Below are 19,258 nucleotides of genomic sequence, written 5' to 3'. Positions count from 1 at the left end.
GGTATCCGTCCCTATGATCGCATATCTATCCGGTTTGCCTCAGATGAACGCACTTTCACGATGGGCATTCATTCACCGCCTTTCAAGAGTCAAGAATCGTGGTTGGAGAAGCACGAACACGAACGCCCCCGCGGCAAAGCCACCTTCTTTTAAAACATCCGAACTTTCGCTATTTCCAGTATTTCAACTGATGGTATGTGTCATTCGAAGTGATGTCATATTATCTTGATATTCTATAACCGTAGCAGAAGACACCACGGATGCGAGAACAACTTGTTACTTTGTGACCATCGTGAAACCTCTGTTTGACCGCTCTCGGCAGGAAACCAGGGATGATGGGTGGACGTGCTCATTCTCGAACAGCTTGGTAGGTTCGATTCTTTATAATCTATTCTGCTCGCATTACAGACTGACACCGCGTGCAGCTGCGCCGCGACTTAATCGACTTGGAGGTTTCTGAAGGCAACGCCCGATACGCCAATTCAAGATTTTCAAGAGCTTAAACAAACCTCTAGCCCAAATTCGGTGTCTAGCAGATCCATGGATATCAAGCATGTTCAGCGGTTACCCTGACCTGCACCTTCGATCCCCTTGGAGCGCAGAACATCATCTAATCGGAGTCTGTGGAGCCTCAATGATCGTTATATATGACGACGCTTCTTCTACGTGGTTTAAGATGCCTGCAAAGCTCGGAATGTTTATCTTCCTTTCACTGCACGTTCTCGAGTCGGAACGACACGATACCTTCTTCCTGTGAAGCCTCGACGTTCGTTATCAACTCCGAATTGATTCTAATATGACGACGCTTATTCTACGTGGATTAGCATGCAAGGACCTGAGGACTCCTGCAAAGCTCGACATGTTCATACCCCCTTCATTGCACGTTCTCAAGTCCGAGCCACGCCTTCTCCCAAGACGAACTCCCATCACATCCGCTAGACTTCAAGAAATCAACATTCAGGAGCAAATGATGGTTCGAAAGGCACCAGCGCCCAGAGAGGACGTCTAGGGGTTGAGAAGCGAATGGAGAAGATAGGGTGGATGGGGATGACGACAAAGTCCGGGAAGTCCTGTAAAGCCAAACGTGTATCAGGTAACGGCGACTTTGGTGCCGCCACTACTCTCCATCCGACAACGACGGCGACGATGTCCGTAAGCTTAAAGGACGCAAGCCCAAGGTCGCTGATACATCTTGCAAACCTCGCGCCCCAGCTAAGGAAGCTCAAACACAACTCTGGTGAAGACCAGGAAGCCCCGCCTTTCAACCGACCTTGCCGGGCGCTAATGGACATTGAAGTGCCAGCACACTCCACGTTTCAGGAAAAGGAAGGGGAGAAGTCGTCGTTCCAGCAGCACCCTACGCTATCTCAACAACGATGCCGGAAGAGCTCTCTGTTCGCGAGTTACGTCTCGTCATCTACAAAATGGCGCCTGTCGATTTTGAATCGAGTTGTGCAGGACGCCGAAAGGAGACAATGCCTTTTCTTAAGGTAAGCGCAGTCCCGTCCCCGAATTCTTCGCTCATAAGATTCCCGTTTACAGTTACTCGCTTCCATCGTAGACTAAATGGATCTGGGAATTTCAATACCATTGACGCGTTGCCGGTCGTTTTTGGGTATCGTCTTCCAAAATGCGACAAACTGTCTGCCCCTACTTATCCACAATTCTGCAAGAAATCCAGTCCTTGCGGAGTGTAGTGTTGAGATCCACTCCCGCGACATTCTCGATCTGGTGAGCCTCACACAACTCAAACAGACTTGTAAACAGCTCATCATCTCCTTTATAGCCCGGTCCAGATGTATTCAAACTCGTCGTTTCACGTCAAGTGTGCAAGAACAGTTGAAGCGGGTACTCGCTCAACGGACGAACAAGCGCATACTACCAGATTCAACGTCACCCAAAGGACTTAGCACCACTTTTGATTGCAAACGACTTCTCACTTTCAGGTTTGCCTCGCTCATTCGAACCTCCCATCTCGAAGCTTGTCTCACGCGTTCTTGACAGGGTGAAGTCGGCTAAACGCGTAAATGAAACCCAAGGCGCCAACTCAGCGTAAAGATAGTACCACGAAGACATCGTAGGAAGCTGAAAATGCGCCGAGCCTATCAATTGACGGAACCCTTGTCAAGATAGAACCATCCGTTAAGCTGGACAGGCTTCGCCTCGTGCAGGAAGTGAAGAGTACTTTGGAGGTGAATAGGTGGATTTCGTGCGATTGAGTGATGGCCACATGCAAGCACTATGTAGACTTCGGCAGCAGCCTCCGAGGCGGCAGAGGTACTGGTGGGAAAGGAAGAAATAGAAACTTGCGAAAGGACATTTGGGAGGAGGGGGAAAACGTATTTTTCAAACAAGCCAACGATAACGTTGATCTACTACGCCTTACTTGGTAGATGCGTAACACCTTTTTGTGACTTGAAGCCGTGAATGAAGTGGAATTGGTGTATGCAAGGTGTATGAGCTGAGTGACTGTTGTTGTGATCACACACACCTCTATACTCGCCCACCATGACATGACGACTCATGTAAGCGTACGTCCCTCGAGCCTGTCTCTTCTAGTACTCAAAACTGACGTTAAAATAGGGATCATAGACGTCCTAGGCACGTAGATCTTATCCGCGGTTCTCACCACACACCACCGCACTCGTATGATCAAACTTCAAAGCCCACCCACCACAAGAGAATCGACGCGCTTCACTCCCCTCATCAAATCGATAGCCTACCGAGTTCTAAACGGACTAACGTACGACCACCACCCACCTTGAGGGGTCGCACATCAAGCTCATTGATTTTCCGGACCATCCGTGGAATTAGGTACCTAAGAGGAGGAAGACGAAGAAGACACGCAATATGCGAAGGGGGGGAAAGTTCAAAGAGAGAAAGGTGAAGATGGGAGGTCGAAGAGGAGAAGGTACTGAGTGACCAATCCATGAAGCCGCCGAAGCTCTAACAAGCATGCGGTGAATGCGCCATCCAGTAACAGGTCGGTGCAGCCAGCTCGAATGGTGTATGCTACGCAGGAAGAGTATCCCTTCTCTCGCAGGACTCTAGGGGATATTATCCTCAGGAAGAACATCCTGGGGAAGAATCTTCTCTTCCCTTTCCGCAAGCACAAGCCAAGTACTGGGACCACCATCCCCATTTTCCACCATGCACATCGTCAAAATGTCTGTGGACGCACTGGATCTCGCAAACTATGCACGTAGCACCTTTTCACCGCTTTTTGTATCCTTTCCTGGCATCCTTTCCATCACTGCCAAGCACGCAATACACTCCACCGTGGACGGGGCCAAGTCGACCACCAAGCCTCGCTCCACGGCGGAGTCTCACGTCGACGACATTTAACGGGAACGCGGAATTCTCGTAGTAGGCAAAGACCGACGTCACTGCCGCCGAGTCTGCACGCTAGCGCTGCTGATAAAGCAGCCTAGCACCCAGGGAACGATATCCCTCAGTTTCCTGCTCGGTCTCAGAGCTCCCACCCAACAACAACACCCCACACCACCACTTCGACGATCCAGTCTCTCCATCCCACCTTCACAACTCCACTCGTAACAAAACGATCTTCGACCCCACTTACGTCCCCACTCTACCTCCTTCCGCGAATTTGTACCATGGGCCTCCGACCCACTCGAATACAACGCCACACTACTCAACCCCATCGTCAAAGAAGAGCGCCTCCGCATGCTCGAGCACGAATTGGGTACACACAAAGCGCATCAAGCGATTTCTTGGACAAGCGCGGGAAGGCACTCATCGGAAGCATCGACGTGAAAGGCAACCACATAACGCAAAGCCCGAAAAAATTTTCTGCAGTTTTGGCGGGGATGGCGGCGGTGTCGAGTATATGCGCTGCCATCGTCATTGAACAAACTCGTCCGCGGGATCCACGCTCCTGCTCCTTCTTTACCTCTTCGTCTTCCAATCATGGTGTTGTTCCCCACGAAAAAAGGGAAAAGACATGGGGAACCCATTGTTAGGGAACGGAATGATGGTCCTCCCCGTTCCTGGGGGTGGTGCAGGGGTGAAGAAGAAAGGTGAAACGGGGGAAGAAGGGAGGAGGAGGAGGAGGAGGGGGAGATGTGCAAGTCAAGACCCACAAGCCTTTAATTTCGGCCAGAACTACGAGGACGACGAAGATAACAACGAAGGACCAAGCTACGACGACGGTGGTATGCCAGGCAGCTTTTCCTATCCAAAGCCACGTAGTAAAGGCAGAGGAAGACACCAACGCAGACACGGGATACTTGCCAGGCTGGCAATGGAAGAATCATGGCGCCATGCACGAGGATGGGCCAAGAAGCTTGCGGTAGTTGACGTGGCGGGTGTAGTCTTGTGGGGAGGCGCGTTTGTGTTCATTTTGTTGGGTTAGAGGTGTCCCAGTGGTGCGTTTTCGGGGTGGTACGTCTTTTTCCTATCTTCTCTCATTGGTGGATGTGTGACGCTAACGGATTCCCTTTTTTTTTCAATAGATACAGGTGCAATGCATACAACGTCTCCTCAGCCGCTGCATGTCGATCATTTTGGGGTTAGTGTGTTTTTTGATGTGCAGGATTTACAGTTTTCGCCACGGATCAGGTGATGACGATGACTTGACCTCTTTTTGTCGAATGTTGGACTATATACTTCCAAATTGTCTAACCATCTGTTTCGTTACTGTACCATTCCGGAACGCTGAATAGTAGTTGACGCCCCTATTGACTCCCCTCCCCACTCATACGAGCACTTTACTCGAAGTAGTGGTCGACATAGTTGTCCGTTGAAATGCCTTGCGAGCGATTCACTTTCGGTTGCGACTTCCGGTAGCCCACTGAACACTAGCCCCTGTCCGGACCTGACACAAACCACGGGTGAAGCAGTGCATCAGCAGCCTGGAGCGGCTTGGAAGAGGGGTAGGCGAGGAAGTGGGAGAGGAGGTCTAAGGGTTGAGATGCGGACGGAGGAGGTAGGGAGGACAGGGAGGAAGATGAGGAGGACGCAACAGACTGGGATGAGAGACCGGACAAACATGTCTGAGGGATGGTGGGTGAAGACGAAGAGGCGGCAGGGGTGTGTGTACGGTGAAGAAGCCAAGAGGGCTGGTGAAGCCAAATATTGTGGGGATGAGGGGGATGAAGTCGGACAAGGGGGTAAATTGGGCAACAATATCTTGACAATATCGCCAACCAAACGGCCGGTGGCACGTCATCATGGTACACGACGGATTTATAGCTTGGGAAATCTTCGAACTTCCTTTGCGCAATTGACTCGATTTCATACTGTAAGAAACGCGTGAGACGAGCTCCAAGCCGTGATGATATGCATACCTTGTAAATATGGATTCGTTTACCATGTAAATCGATTCTACGCCCCCCTTGAGCAAAGTTTGAACCTCATAGTAGGCGCTTGCTCGTCCGTTGATGTGTACTTGCTCCTTTGGAGTAACTTTGAAAAGGAGCAATGTGAACTTTAACGCGGATATGTGGGTTCATAAATGGCTCACCAGATCAAACAATTTCGCAAAAGCGGATCTCAACGCTACATTCCCAAGGCCCCAATATCTTGCACAATTGTAGATAAGCACAGAGACTTTGGCTCGTCGTTTACGATCTGGACACAAATGACAAAGAGTCGACGTTGTTAGATTCACAAGTCCTGCGATAACTAAATCGGAGTCTTATCAGCCTGAACTTCGAGAAGACCAGAGTGTGCTTTACCTTGTGAAGAGGTTCAATCTCCTATCGTCCTGCACAGCTCAGTTTGAAATTGGCAAGTGCCATCTTCTAAGTGACGAAGCGTAATTTGCGACCCGTGTCGAGAAAGTGGACAGGGCTGACATAGGAAGCAGGTCGATCCTCCCTTTCCTGAGGTGCCGCGGAAGGTGCTGGGGCTTCAACATACAGGGGAGGTTGGTCGCTTCGACGAGTCGTGTTTAGGTGTTTCCCTGGCTGGGGCGCGGCATTTTCGAGCTGGAGCAGTGGCCTTGGGCTTGCACCATTTGCGGGCAGGTTTGACCTTTTCGTCCTCGTCAGATGCAGGAGTAGCGGCATCAGACTCGTCGTCGTCTGATGCACGTTTTGGCTTCAGGAAACTTCAGGCCTGCTGGCGTATCAGGATCACGGCTGCGACGAGCTGGCCTTAGTTTCTCCTCTCCATTGTCTGCCTCCACACATAAGCTTCGATCTGACAGAGCCAGCGGTACTCGACTTGCCACCGTGGTGAGAACCGCGGATAAGATTTACGCGCCTAAGACGTCTATAGACATTGTTCTATTGTCAGTTTCGAGTACTAGAAAAGACGCAAAGGCTCGAGGGACATACGCTGTCATGAGTCGCAAAGCTAACCACCCGACATAGTTCCTTGACTATATCATGTGGCTCCCTTGCGAACTTCCTCTGTGTCGTTGCGCACTCTCCAACTTCTCATCGTGCGTGCTCAGAAGGATCATTTGAGGTTGGTATACAAGTCCTCGTGACGAGGGATGCTGCAAGGATGCTGAGAGCTTGCGCACCTCAACCCCTCCCCGGACACGTCACTTGATATTATCATATCTTATATTCCAAGATCAACGTTCGACTTCGCACATTTTCTACGTTTCTTTACATATTTGATATATATATTGAGGGGAGAAAATAAACATAACACAGCCTATTTATTGGACATATGAAAAAAATGGCTTCACGGTTATCCTGATTTGGCTCGAACTTTCATAAATAATGGCAGCAAACTTAACAGAAACTAACCCACTTGGCATTGAAAAAATGACTGTCGGAACGCACCATAATCCAGGTTACGGACTTTTTGAGCCATAAAACCAAATGCAAAAAAAAATCTTACTACGGGAGTCGAACCACACACCTTGAGCAATTGCTGTTCCCACGATACAGAGCTCGTCCACCTAGGCCATAAGGACATGCATACATATTTGAGCTAATAGCAATATAATGCCTAAGATTGTGAATGTAACTGTAGTATATTCTCTCTCTAGATGACTATGTGTACACAAAAAAAAAGAAAATTCTGCCTAAATTACATTTTTATTTATTGGAATACTGTAATATTATGCCAACCATGATCATATCGTGGTCTGAGCGAGACAGAGTACTAAAAAGATGGCGTTCAAGGTTCGAAGTGGTAAGTCACGTGACATGTCCGGGGAGGGGTTGAGGTGCGCAAGCTGAAATTAGAGACGATGCACAGGTATTTCCTAGGCTAATCCCTACTATCATATCAATCAAGGGGCAGAGATGGAATAGAGTGAAATCCTAACCATCTTGTGGTGACAATTCTTGAAATCTGCGAAGTATGATTGCCCAAGTTCAAAGGCATCCATGTACTTTGAGATTGGGTGCATACGTAAAGTTCATCCAGCGACACGAGTAGAAGAGGATGGGAATGGTGTAACCCAAGAGGGAGAAGGGTAGAAGATAAAAGGGAGAGCATATGAGGTGGCTCGAGAGGAAGGGCGAAAGGGGAGGTGGCCACGAGTGCATTGAGAAGGATCGTTGACCCCGACGGCGGGAAATCTGGAAGAAACGCAGTTCGTTAGACGTAAAAATGGCTAGTAATTTTAAGAAAAAGTCTGACCGGGTCGTTTGAAGGTGAGGTCACCGTCGTGATTGAGGGTTGGGGCCTGTTCAGGTCCCCGGCTTAGGCTTAGCTTAAGTAGCGTCGGCTTCACCGCCAAAATCAAACAATTTCGAAGCCGAAGCCACGCTGACAGCTTCAAATTTGCGTTATTCTCGCTGGAGGATTCAAAGACTGGCAAGTCTTTGAATTCCTATGGGTAAGACGTGTTGGTCAATAAGTGCCGAAAACAGAGAACGAAAAGCAACGACGGAAGGCACCAAAAGCGACATGCATAAATGGTCTAAAAAAATCAACCACAAAGCACACTCAAACCAACCACTTAAGCGGTACCAAAAGGAAAATACCACAAAAACCAGCACAAAAGGAAAACCAACTCACTGGCCAACTCTCCGCAGTAGGTGCTCCACGCAAGCCCGATCTCTCCCCGATCTCCATTAAACAGTGTTTCCCTCGTCCATTGCGCGCCTGGGTATCCTACGCGGAGGTATTTAGGTATCAGGAAAGGTTTAATCTGCTTGGGTACGTCGCGGCTGCTTGTTGTTGGGGTGGTGGTTTCAGAGGTCCTCCGAGAGTCCGCGGACGACGTTCTCTGGCCTCTCCTCGTGTCCTCGTCTTCGCACGAGTGGGAGGAACAGTTGGACGAAGAGCCGGAAGACAAATCGTCACTGATTAATCGGAGGGGCGTGAAGAACTCTGCAAACGTCGCTCCGAAGCTCCATAGATCTAGTGCTTGAGGATCATATGAGCGGGAGGAGAAGAGGAGTTCAGGGGGTCTGTAGCCTCTGTTTATGTGCGTCTCAGTAAAGTGTCAAAGGTGGAAGGTAGAAAAGGTACCTAGTCGACACTTCGAAATAGAGATGACCTTCTTTTTCTGGGAATAGAGTCGGAGGGGAGGCGGACGATGTGGGGGGTTGGTACGCAACGCCAAAATCGATGAGCTTAACGCATCCTTCTTTGGTGAGCAAGATATTGTCCGGTTTTATATCCCGATGTGCGATCCTTCGAGATGGGTGGTGGAGGTACACTAACGCGTTTAGAACTTGATAGGCTATCGATTTGGCGAGGAGTGTGAAGCGGGCGGGCTCCCCTACCCCCCCTCCTTTGGAAGAAGTGTGGTTGTTCTGTGGAGGTGGGTGTGGGGAGAACCACGGACAAGCCAAGAGCTCGGAAAGGGAGATGGGTATGTATGGCATGTAGATGTTCAACGCGCTCAGATCTACGCGGTCATGGTAGCTACCTAGAACATCGATGATCTCCATTCTCGCGTCAGCCTAGAGTCCGAATCACCAAGGCTCGGAAGGAAGACATACATTTTCATGCGTCACTGAGCTAAGCACCTGCAATTCCTTCACGATGTCGTGCGGTTCCCTAGCAAACTTCCCCTGCGTCGTTGCAGACTTGACCACTATCCATCGAGCGTGCTCAGGGGGGTCATCCGAGGCTGGTATCCACGTCCGCGCGACGGTGGATGCTGGGCCTTCTTCAATGACGTCGTAATGGACTTCTGGCTTCGAAGATTCAGAATTTTGGTGGATAAAGCATGGTAGAGGGGAAGCGTACCATCTGGTAGAAGCGCAGGCCTTGAGCGAGTTGGGTTTGGGTGTCCATTGCAGTGTGGTCGGAGATCAGGACATGGTGTGCGAGTATGGGTTTTTTGTTGTATATGAGCTGTGTAGGTACGATCAGAAATGTCACTAAGCCTCACACGACCAGTTATTCCAAGTCAGATATTATATTCATGTAATACGGACACCTCTACAGAGTCGACGTCCAAACATCCACGGTCAACCGATGATAAACGTTAAACGTTAACCGCCGATTCTGACAACCTTTCAAACGTCAATCCTCTATGTGGACCATAAGCACCCGCCAGAATACCCGGATCCACCATAAAAGGCAGGGACCACCAAAACCACAAGAGCACCCAGACGTACCCAACAATCCGCGTCCACAATTTTGGTGTTGGAAGTGCTGCTTCTCCAGGGCTCGCCAAGCTCGATCCAGAAAGGCTCAACACATTGGAAACGATCGTCTCAGCAGAGACAGCAAGGCCTTGAAGGAGGAAGAATCGGAATGCTCCTAAACTTGAACCCAGTCTGCCGAGCATCATGTATTCGCCCCCAACGTGAACGAGACCTGAGATCAAAAACACGGTGTTAAGGAAGACAAGGGCGGTGTATGGCTTGTTGGACAGTGGAGGATTTTTGTGACCACAAAGATGGTGCATGATTTTAGTGGCTGAAAAGTATTGTTAGTGTAAGGTAAGTAATGGCGTCGATGAAACTTACTCGACGCAATACCTGATGCCACGTCCGCCTGTAAATGGGTGTTTCGGTCAGATGGATCACATCTGGGCTCAAACGTACGTACCCCCAGAACCTTTGCACGCTATAAGCGTCAAACGGACTTCCAAACAGATCCGGCCACTCTTCCGGGCCAGAAATCCCAACACCCACACAAAAAGCAGCCAAAACACAATGTATCGTGTTGATTTGTGCGATGGCGTTGAGGGCGAATGCAAAAACGCCCGTAGTATGATGAAACCAACCCATGTCCTTCACGGATAAGGTGATACCCGACAACGCTGGGTTAGAGTTGATCATCACAGATGCGAAAGTGCCTATCAGCGCGCTGGCGAGGGCACGGATGATCCTTGATGAGACGAATGCGAAGCGTGGTTTGGTTGACGGTCTCGGAAGGGTCCGCGGTTCAAATGACCACCCTATTCCGCGTGGATTGGTGTACAGGCTAAGGGCACGACGGAAACGCTTCATCAATGACATGTCAACCTCTGCGCCCTTATTTCTTGGGGGCTGATCCTTCGGGTAGATGTTCCTCTGGACATCGGTAATGAGGATGTAATCCACGGCTACCATGAGCTGGATCAAGATAGCAGTTCCAAGGCCTTGGTCAACGACCACATCTCCTGTTGAGGTGTAACACACAAGATAGCAGGAAGTGACGGCGATAGGGAGGAAGATTGACCAGCGGGTCCATATTGAAGTTTTGCTTGAAGACACTGTGATAGATAGAACAATTAGACACTGTGTCAGAGCATGAAGACCCCAGGGGAAAGAGTGCCGTTCTGGCATGACGGACGAAGAGAGGGAACACAACTGACCTAATTCACAGCTCGGTTCCTAAACACCGAAGGCTTCTTGACCTTGATGGGGATTTACGCGTTACATAACTTCGCCTTGCACGTCGGTGATGTCGAGGGGCTTTGGGGGGACCAATTTACCATCAAAGTGTTGGAGACAAAGGCGAAAAAGAGTAGCGTACATTCTCGTTTCCCAGCACACCACGGACCCTTCCTACCTGCCTAAAGAGCGGGTTTTGGATCGTTAGTGATTTGGCGACTATCGCTCATGTTCCTAAGGTTTGGTCGAGGCAAAAGTAGGTGTGCGAGAAATCCCAGATCATGCCCCGGAGACACATGACTTTTGTTTGCGGATGTAATTCCAAGGCCACACCGTAAACAACAAGCGCTTCATCTTCCTTCTCAACTCCCATCTCGTCTATGATGTCAAACCAACCCAAAAATTCTACATTGAAACCGCTGTCTAGTCTCAACAAGGTCGCAAGATTGCGGTCGCCGATACCTCGATCTGTGAACGATAGTACTAGTAGTGCAGCCCGCTCCAGTTCTCGCCCACCCACCATGACTCCATCCTCAGCCATCCGCGCGGCGGATGCGGGAATGGCTGCCGCTGGTGAGATACCTGACAACCCCTTGCGTCAAGTCAATATTGACCCTCATCTAATCAAACATTGTAGGCGGCCACCCTCCACATGAGACCGCCCAGCCCTCGCAACAGCCTTTCCCCGTCTTGACTGGTCTGTTCTGCTTAAAATTCTGCTTTCCGATGTTACTGATGGTTCCGACATAGGTCATCCGAAATTTGACTCACGCACCTCGACTGCACCTCCATCCAACCTTCCCACTGTGGATCCAGGGTTCAAGTCAGCCAGTAAATTCTACAATAAATTCTTATGGTTTATATCAAATGCAAGCTCACCATGCAGATCATTCAACTAGCACTGAAGTTGGTGTTGTGAATAATTTCGAGAGGGTTGGGAATGTAAATACTGGCAACAACCAAGGTAGGTCAATTTGGACAATCTCATGTTCAAAACTCTCACCTGCATTCTAACAGGTGTTATCATTCAGCGAGTCACTAATCAAGGTATGTAATAAACACAATATGCTATTGACATCAAGAATTATTTTGTTTACTAGTTGTGGATTTGGGTGTTAAAATTACTCTTCAGACAATTGAGAATGAACAACTCAGTATATATATATATACCTGTTCTACCTGTGTCATTTGAACTAACCACCTTGATTACTTTAGTTAGAGATATTTTTGCATGGCTTTCCCCACCTGACAGTTCTAGGAATTACCATGCAGCATATACAATTTTAAAGAGTCAGCCAAGCTCCTGCTCATGGTTTCTCAATGGGAGAAGCTTTTCTAGGTGGCTGGCAGAGGCTGGCTTTCTCTGGATCAAAGGAAAATGTAAGTTATCTGCTGGTGGATATACTTTAGGCTCTGAATTTACCAATTGTTAAGCTGGATGTGGTAAAACCATTCTAAGGTAAATATTTTGTCTGCTTTGTTGTTCCAAGAGATGATGTTTTATTAGCTCTTCCATCATTAAACATCTCTCCAAAACACAATCATCTCTTGCAACTGCTTATTTCTTTTTTGATGGCAGAGATTCTCAAAAGGAACTACAGCTGCATGATAAACTGATTCGATCACTTATTTGGCAATTCTCACTGAAATGTGGCAATGGTGTACCAAAGGTTTTGGAAAACTTGCATTTTCACTGTGGAAAAGGTTATCAGCAACCATCTATTGATGATCTTCATGATGTTCTCCAAAAAATTCTTGATGGCTTCAGCTCTGCATATATTATTCTGGATGCTCTTGATGAATGCTCTGAAAGAGATAAGGTGCTTGACTGGGTCCAGACTGTTATCTTGCATAAGAATGGAAATCTCAGGCTGCACTTGGTCACTACTAGCAGGCCAGAAAAAGAGATTCATGATAAATTTAGTCCTTACCACTGTGTTGATCTGGTTAAAGCATCTGGAAACTATAATATTGTGGCCTATCTTGAATATCAGCTTCAGAATGACTCTGACTGGCAGAAGTGGAATCAAGAGATTCAGAATGAAATAAAGTCAACATTGATAAAGCAAGCAGATGGAATGTATGTTTTTTTACCCAGTACCTAAATTAATATTTGCTAAATTCAAATGCAGGTTTCGGTGGGTTGCTTTGCAGCTAATGGAGCTGAAGAAATGCCGAACTCGGAAGGCAATCAGAGAACAGCTAAATAATCTACCTGAAGGTTTGGATGAGACATATGATCGAATCTTGTTGGGAATTGATAAAAGAGACTGTGGCTACACTAAAACATTTCTGCTATGGTTGTGTTTTGCTGTTCGTCCAATGACATTGAAAGAACTTGCTGCAACTGTAACTGTTGATCTTGCAGCTAAAAATGGACCACAAATTGAGGGTGAAAATGAACTTCAAGATATCTCAGATGTTTTGAAGATGTGCACCAGTTTTGTTATTGAATCAAAAGGTATGTTGGATATTTCACCAGATTGAGGTAAACACTAAACATAGAACAGATGAAATTAAGCTTGCACACTTCTCTATCAAAGAATATCTCTTGTCTAAGTATGTCAAACAGCATCATGACAAGCAAGTAAAAGTCTTTAGCTTGAACCAAGAGCTCTCTCACTCTATAATATCCCAGACCTGTCTTGCCTATCTTCTGCAACTTGAATCACCAGAGTCAGCAAATAATGCAGATCTTCCCCTTATGAAGTATGCAGCAAAAAATTGGATATTCCACTCACAATCTGGTAGTGATGACCAAGTACAAGAGTCTCTTCTATCAAAATTGATGATGAGGCTTTTAAAACCTAACAATCCTGCTTTTGTTAATTGGGTGAAGATTTATGATCCATGGCATGCTTCTGAACACTTGCCACCACTCTATTATACATGCAAAGTGGGGCTCATCAAAGCTACACTTATTCTGCTAAAAAATGGAGTAGATGTAAATACATGGATGAAGGGAAACTATGGGCATGCACTGCAGGTGGCAGTGTCTGAAGGTCATGAGGCAACTGCAAAACTGCTGATAGAGAATGGAGCAAGTGTGAATGCACAAGGAGGAAATGCACTTCAGGTAGCATCATATAAAGGTCATGGGGCAATTGCAAAGCTTCTGATAGAGAATGGGGCAGATGTGAATGTACAAGGGAGACGCTATGGCAATGCACTCCAAGCAGCATTGAACAATGGTCATGAGGCAATTGCAAAGCTTCTGATTGAGAATGGGGCCAATGTGGGTAAACACCTTGGACTTGTACTCCAGGCAGCATTATCCAAAGGTCAAGAGGCAATTGCAAAGCTTTTGATAGAGAATGGGGTAGATCTAAATTTACATGAAGGATGCTATAGAATAACAATTCAAACAGCATTATGTCTAGGTCATGAGGGGATTGCAAAGCTTTTGATAGAAAATGGGGCAGATGTGAATGTACAAGGAGGACACTATGGAAATGCACTTCAGGCAGCATTATATTTGGGTCATGAGGGAATTGCAAAGCTTTTGATAGAGAATGGGGCAAATGTGAATGCACAAGGAGGACCCTATGGAAATGCACTTCAAGCAGCATCATATAAAGGTCTTGAGGCATTTGCAATGCTTTTGATAGAGAACAGGGCAGATGCCAATGCTCAAGGAGGATACTATGGAAATGCACTGCAGGCAGCATTGCTTGGTGGTTCTGAGGCAATTGTGAAACTGTTGATAGAGAATGGGGCAGATGTGAATGCACAAGGAGGACACTATGGAAATGCACTTCAGGCAGCATCATATAAAAGTCTTGAGGCAATTGCAAAGCTTTTGATAGAGAATGGGGCCAATGTCAATGCACAAGGAGGATGCTTTCCCAATGCACTTCAGGCAGCATTATGTAGTGGTTGCAAGGAAATTTCAAACCTTTTGATAGAGAATGGGGCATATGTGCAAGGATGCTATGGAAATGCACTTCAGACAGCAGTATGCAAAGGTCAAGAGTCAATTGCAAAGCTTTTAATAGAAAATGGGGCAGATGTGAATGCACAAGGAGGACACTTTGGAAATGCACTTCATGCAGCAACATTGTTAGATTATGAGGCAATTGCAAAGCTTTTGATAGATAATGGAACAGATGTGAATGCACAAGGAGGACACTATGGAAATGCACTTCAAGCAGCATCACATAAAGGTCTTGGAGCACTTGCAGAGTATTTTGTAAAGAATGGTGCAGATGTTAATGCACAAGCAGGATGGTATGGAAATGCACTTCAGGCAGCATCATTTAATGGTCATGAGGCAATTGCAAAGCTTTTGCTAGAGAATGGGGCAGATGTGAATGCACAAGGAGGACATTATGGGAGTGCACTTCAGGCAGCATTATCTGGTGGCCATGAGGTGATTGCAAGGCTTTTAATAGAGAATAGGGCAGATGTGAGAGGACACCATGGAAATGCACTTCAGGTAGCATCATCTTGGGGTTATGAGCCAATTGCAAAGCTTTTGATAGAGAATGGGGCAGTTGTGAATATGCAACTAGGATGCCATCAAAATGTACTTAAAGCAGAATCATATCCAGCTGATGGGCCATTGGGAAAACTGCTGCAAGAAACTAGATTAATTGAAATGCAGAGGGCAAATACCATAAAGATTAACTTCATAAAGTGTCATTGAGATGTAACAAGTCAACTATAAAGCTTCTGATAGTGAATAAAGCAGTGGTAAAGTACAAGATCAAATTTTTTCTCAAATTTACTTAGGTGGATGACTAAGTAAGCTTATGATATAAGCATGTAAAAGCTTGTTGTAAGTAAGCAAATGCAATATCAATGAATAGAATGGATCTCTTTGAATAGCTAGTTTGACATATGAGGTAGATGACTTTCATAATTTGCAAACCTCACATGCTCAATGTGACATCTGCTGAAACAGGTAATAGTTCATGAAATTTGATTATATGTATGATTCTGGAGGTCCTATTGTACTAAAAGGACCTAGCTTTTGTAGATAAATATCTCAAACATGTGAGTCAGTAAAAAAATTGGAGAAAAGTTCAGCTTTGGCAGGAGATAGAAAAATGTGGTCAACACCATTGTATATAGTAACTAATTAAGCCCCTTGCTGTCATGTTGCATCTCCAAAAGCATTTTTATCTACCACATATTTGCAATTACATTCATGGATGCAAATGAAAAAGGCTTAAATGGCCACATGGCATTAGCATGGGCAGCATGTAAATACAAGGGGCATCATGTTCTAGTGTTAAATCCCTATCCCAAAACTCCAACAACCAGAGAACCAGAGATGCCTGACACACCACCAGTTACTAGTGGATTGCTCTGACAAGAAACAGTTAAACCATACCCAACAGCTGTAAATGGGAAAGGAACAGACAGATGCTGTGCTCCTAAAGATTTGAATGGAGATGAATTCAAATACAGATTATGGATCAGAATGGTAGAAGCCTTTATGAGAGCAAACAGACATCTATTCCCAACACTTGAGTTGGCAATCAATTTTGCACTCAGTTATATGACCGATGGAAGAGCTGCTGAATGGGCAACCCATTTCATAGACAAACACACAGGAGATGTAGGCCTCCACTCAGGACTAAATTGGAAACAATTCAAGGAATTGTTGGAGAAAATATTTGATCCAAGAAAGACAGAAGACAAAGCAAGAGTCAATCTTTCAGTCTTAAAACACAAGCCAGGAGACTGAGAAAAATATATCCTCAACTTTGAGACATTAGCAAGTCAAGCTGGATATACCCAGAAAGATCAGGAAAATCCAATGCTTGCAATGTCATTTTTGAAGGACTTCATGCTTTGTTAAGAATTAAAGTCACCTCACAGAAGAATCCACCAAAGATGCTCAAAGGAAACATTGAAGATGCAAGAGCTTTTGATCAGTCATATTATCAGATCCAACAGTGGAAAGATAAATTCATAAATGGCAATCAACACATGCACCCTCTCAACCAACTAGAGATCCAAACATCAGATATTGACAGATTCACAATTGAAGAATGAGATGAATATATGAAGAAAGGAAAATGTTTCCGATGTGGACAAACAAGGCACATGTCTTGCAATCCAATCTCAGAAAACCCATATCTACTCCATATAAAGCCATCATGCCACCTCCAGTCAAAGGAAAAAATGCCACACAAAGGGTTCCTTACCACTGCTTAACCCTCTCTATTCTTTTTACCAGGGTGTTTTTAGCATTTTTAGTGGCCATAAATCTTTGTTACCCACAGGAGGTGGAAGGTTGTATTTTTTTAGAGGGAAGCTCATGGAAGGAACAATGAATAGAGAATATAAGAAGTAATGTTTTGTAAATATTTAAGGGTATTAAACATGCATAAAGGAAATACTAGGCCATCACCCACCATCATGCGAGGCTGAAGCACTGGAGCAGAGTGCCACCAAACACGGCTTGGGCTCTGCTCCAATGACTGAGGCCATCAGCTTGGCTTTGGCTTCAAAATGGCATGATTTTGGCCCTAACTGTCATGCCTTAGACCTTAGGTGTGCCAACACCTCCACATATGAGCATCAATCTGGCAGACTGAGCATTGTCAGTAATGTCGGTCATCGTGCAAGGTGCAAACATGGAGAGTGCTGAAAATTTTATAGAGGAACAGTTGAGATATAAATCTTTGCATCAGAACCAGATTTGTACAATGGGGAGAAGCACTCCCAAAACTTCATGTACTTATCTTATCCTAATATGAGCGAGCTTTCATTCCTCTAGCTTACTCATCACGGAGTGTGCCAACACCTCCACACATGAGCATCAATCTGGCAGAGCCAGTGCACTGAGTAAGTAGGTCTACCAACAACTCTCACAGAACTAAACTTTCATAATTTAAATACAACCGAAAAAAGCCGACCTGTGAGGAGCGAACCGCGAAGCAATTCGGTAATGAGCAGGGAGGTTTTCTTAGCACAAAAGGTTTTGTTAATAGTGCTATTGCCATCAGCAACTGAATTGTCAGTCAGCAAGCAAGGTCAATGCTGCCACTGGTGAACATCAGCCTATACTTTCAAATTATCCACCCATTGATTTCATTACTGCAGAGCAAGGGGGTTCAAGAATTTAAAAAAAGTAGCTGGGGTCGAATTTTTTTGTAAGGCCCTGTGTGCTTGACCTACCTACCTACGTAATCAGGCACATGCCTATATATGGCAATATGACATCATCATCATAATCTCTGATCCTCTAAGGCTTCACATACCCAATTTCATGGGGCTATCTCCAATGCAACACATTGTAGGTGGTACTAAAAAATAAGTGAGTGTAGTGATTAACTTGTGCAAGACTGATACTCACCTATTGAGTCTCACATCCAACCTTTTTATATTTTACCAAGCCATTGCATCCTGAGTGCAATACCACACCACACAGGCATCCATTTAGAGTGTCTGATGTGTCAAAAGCATCAAGATGATTTGAGTTTTGAAATCAGGTCACACAGCATACCCATTGGTGTCAAGAACTGGTCTCTAACTGTTTTGTCAATAAATTGTGATTGATTAAAACATTAGACAAAAATTTGATGAAGATTAGACTGTGAAAAACAATTTTGAAGCCAGAAATTGGGCCGGATATAATGAAATATAATATCCAGTCAAGATAATGTACTATACAATGATATTTTAGATGCAGGAATACTGTAAATCACCTTGGAAAACCAATTTAGGACTATCTTATAGAGGGTTCCAAAAATCTTTTTTTCAGCCTATGGCCGACCTACCTACCCAACCCCCGGTCTGGCATTCAGATCCCTGAACCCCCTTGCTGCAGAGAGACAGAAGTGTGGCGCACAAATACGCTGCACTAAGGAGCAAATGGCTCTCATAGCCATTGGTAAACAGTAAATGACTATGTTACCAGACAGTCCATCGTTCAACAAAGAGAGATCAATTTGATGAATGCATTGCATTATCTAGTCCGGGGTGAAACCTTACTAGCATGTAAATCCTTCACATCAAAAAACACACTAACCCCAAAAGCGACACATAAAAGACATACAGCGGCTGAGGAGATGTTGTAAGCATTGCACCTGTATTCATGCAAAGGAAGGGGAATCCGTCAGCATCACACACTCCACCAATGAAAAAAAGACAGAGAAGAGAAGAACAAGACGTACCACCCCGAAAACGCACCACTAGGACACCTCTTACCCAACAAAATCAACACAAACACGCCTCTCCACAACAATACACCCGCCACGTCAACTACCGCAAGCTTCTTCGCCCACCCGGGTGGATGGCGCCATCATTCCTCCATTGCTAGCCCGGCAAGTATCCCGCGTCTGCATTGCTGCCTTTACTATGTGGCTTGGGAAGGGAAAAGCCACCTGGCATACCGCCGTCGTCGTCGTCGTCGCTTTCACCTTCGTCGTCGTGGTTGGGTCAGAGTTGAAGGCGTGTGGGTCGACGATGAGGTTGATTTGTACGTCTCCCCCTCCCGCTCCTCCTCCTTTGCCTTTCCCACCATTCTTCCCCCGTTTACCGCCGCCTCCGCCTTTCTTCTTCCCCCCTGAACGAGCAAGACCATCATTCCGTTC

At 46.1% G+C, this 19,258-nt stretch overlaps 5 protein-coding genes across 5 annotated transcripts; 1 reads left to right on the top strand and 4 right to left on the bottom strand.

The window, feature by feature from the left end:
- Positions 1-1,566: 1,566 nt before the first annotated feature.
- On the top strand, positions 1,567-1,843 carry LACBIDRAFT_301680 (uncharacterized protein; the record flags this gene model as incomplete). Its single annotated transcript, XM_001874204.1, has 2 exons — positions 1,567-1,731; positions 1,787-1,843. The coding sequence occupies 2 exons, from the start codon at positions 1,567-1,569 to the stop codon at positions 1,841-1,843; spliced, it is 222 nt and encodes a 73-aa protein (XP_001874239.1).
- A 3,919-nt stretch (positions 1,844-5,762) lies between these two features.
- Positions 5,763-6,427, bottom strand: LACBIDRAFT_321194 (uncharacterized protein; the record flags this gene model as incomplete). The annotated part of the gene is made up of 5 exons (XM_001873570.1): positions 5,763-5,843; positions 5,881-6,060; positions 6,168-6,234; positions 6,300-6,318; positions 6,391-6,427. The coding sequence occupies 5 exons, from the start codon at positions 6,425-6,427 to the stop codon at positions 5,763-5,765; spliced, it is 384 nt and encodes a 127-aa protein (XP_001873605.1).
- Positions 6,428-8,227: 1,800 nt separating this feature from the next.
- On the bottom strand, positions 8,228-8,561 carry LACBIDRAFT_155279 (uncharacterized protein; the record flags this gene model as incomplete). Its single annotated transcript, XM_001873569.1, has 2 exons — positions 8,228-8,351; positions 8,470-8,561. Coding segments are annotated over 2 exons (216 nt in total), but the record flags the coding sequence as incomplete, so codon positions are not given.
- An 809-nt stretch (positions 8,562-9,370) lies between these two features.
- Positions 9,371-10,661, bottom strand: LACBIDRAFT_301678 (uncharacterized protein; the record flags this gene model as incomplete). Its single annotated transcript, XM_001873568.1, has 3 exons — positions 9,371-9,807; positions 9,858-9,885; positions 9,936-10,661. The coding sequence occupies 3 exons, from the start codon at positions 10,659-10,661 to the stop codon at positions 9,371-9,373; spliced, it is 1,191 nt and encodes a 396-aa protein (XP_001873603.1).
- Positions 10,662-18,344: 7,683 nt separating this feature from the next.
- Positions 18,345-19,050, bottom strand: LACBIDRAFT_301676 (uncharacterized protein; the record flags this gene model as incomplete). The annotated part of the gene is made up of 3 exons (XM_001873567.1): positions 18,839-19,050; positions 18,447-18,751; positions 18,345-18,390 (listed from the first exon to the last, which is right to left on the bottom strand). The coding sequence occupies exons 2-3, from the start codon at positions 18,629-18,631 to the stop codon at positions 18,345-18,347; spliced, it is 231 nt and encodes a 76-aa protein (XP_001873602.1). The 5' UTR covers positions 18,632-18,751; positions 18,839-19,050.
- Positions 19,051-19,258: the final 208 nt, after the last annotated feature.

The sequence above is a fragment of the Laccaria bicolor genome, genomic scaffold (assembly GCF_000143565.1).
Source record: "Laccaria bicolor S238N-H82 LACBIscaffold_1 genomic scaffold, whole genome shotgun sequence".
Lineage (NCBI taxonomy): Eukaryota > Fungi > Basidiomycota > Agaricomycetes > Agaricales > Hydnangiaceae > Laccaria > Laccaria bicolor.
The sequence above is the reverse complement of the archived record's forward strand: the minus strand, read 5'-3'. Positions and strand labels throughout refer to the sequence as shown.